Source organism: Vollenhovia emeryi, unplaced genomic scaffold (assembly GCF_000949405.1).
Source record: "Vollenhovia emeryi isolate VEMERY1.0 unplaced genomic scaffold, V.emery_V1.0 DF949042.1, whole genome shotgun sequence".
Lineage (NCBI taxonomy): Eukaryota > Metazoa > Arthropoda > Insecta > Hymenoptera > Formicidae > Vollenhovia > Vollenhovia emeryi.
Window position 1 is genome coordinate 1 of NW_011957324.1, and position 1,395 is coordinate 1,395.

Here is a 1,395-nt window from a genome sequence, read left to right on the forward strand (position 1 = left end):
ACCCTGTATACGGAAATTTATGTTAAAGTGAATAAAAAATATAAAACTTACAAAATCAGAAAGAAATTCTCCACCTGCACACAAATTATTCTCAAAATCTTGAAATGCTGCTATATCTGATAATTTAAGTGCTACATTATGTTTAGTGACAAATTTTTCCACAGTCATTGGATCTATTTTTACTTTAAGAAATTGTTCAACAGCATTTTTTAGTTGTCTTATCTGCTGGTTTTGCATAGATACTTCTAGAGTCAAAGATTTTATTGCTTTATGAAGTAAAACAATTCCTAAAAGAAGTTTATAATTATCTACTATGTGAAGAAAAAGAAATACTAGCAATGTAACTTTTCATAATAATATAGACAATATAGTTTGTATACCTTTTGGAAATTCAGTATTCTGATCACTTTCTATATGCTGCACATCTTGATTTTCAATTATAGTTTCATTATTTGAGTCAGATGCTTGCAAAAGATCATTCGATGATTCAATAGCATCTTTTAGATTATTTTCCGGGATATTCGGTCTTGTATTTGACGAGATATTTACTTTTGCGTTTTTTTCCATTTTTTTCTTTTCAATTGTTGCTGAAGTCTTTTTATTTCTTTCTAAAGACGCACTTTCAATTTCACTTTGATCACTTGCTTTAAAAAATAAAAATAAACTGATTTGAAAATAACGTTTAAAACAATAATAAATGATACAAATGAAATTGATACTAACAGGTCACAGAAGAACTGTATTCATGTGACGAATTACGTGACCTTTCATTATCGCTGCCGTACATAATTTTCTCAATAGCTTCTTCACGATTCATTTTCGCTTTTCCTTCAAAAAATTTTATCGAACGTGTCGACCGTTCTTTAGCATGTTCATCATTATCAGTAGAGTATGCATATGATTGTGTTTGACGAATAATTTTTTGCATTTTTTGTCGTGCTTCTTTTAATGTTTCTACAAAAGAAAATAGGAAATAATAGAGCAATCAAACTGAGATCTCGAAAAGTAATTATAATAATAATAAAATAATTATTTATACCTGCTTCACCTCTTATATATATCGGATAGGACAGCCACGATTTTGGTGCGTCACGTTTAGCCGTAACAAGACTATCTAATTTCAACCGCATCTTTCCATTGTATGGAGGAGGCATAAATTTACATACGCAGGAACGTAAATTGCGATCGTACGTTACCCAGTTGGACGGGACACAATCGATAGAAATTTTGTCATCTTTCCTTTCGTTTATAAATTCAACAATTTGATATTCTTTCACACTCACTGAAATAGTAACCACACGAATTATTATGGTGAAGCCAGACACTGCACGATTCGCGATTCGAGGTTAGATCGTGTCTAGATTTAATTGCGATTGAAGTTAGAATCTTTCCAAT

The 1,395-nt window shown here is 30.7% G+C and overlaps 1 protein-coding gene across 1 annotated transcript; it reads right to left on the reverse strand.

The window, feature by feature from the left end:
* Positions 1-6: 6 nt before the first annotated feature.
* LOC105556179 lies at positions 7-1,387 on the reverse strand. Its single transcript, XM_012003262.1, has 2 exons — positions 1,040-1,387; positions 7-954 (listed from the first exon to the last, which is right to left on the reverse strand). Exons 1-2 carry the CDS (start codon positions 1,152-1,154, stop codon positions 719-721), a joined length of 351 nt encoding a protein of 116 aa, XP_011858652.1. The 5' UTR covers positions 1,155-1,387; the 3' UTR covers positions 7-718.
* Positions 1,388-1,395: the final 8 nt, after the last annotated feature.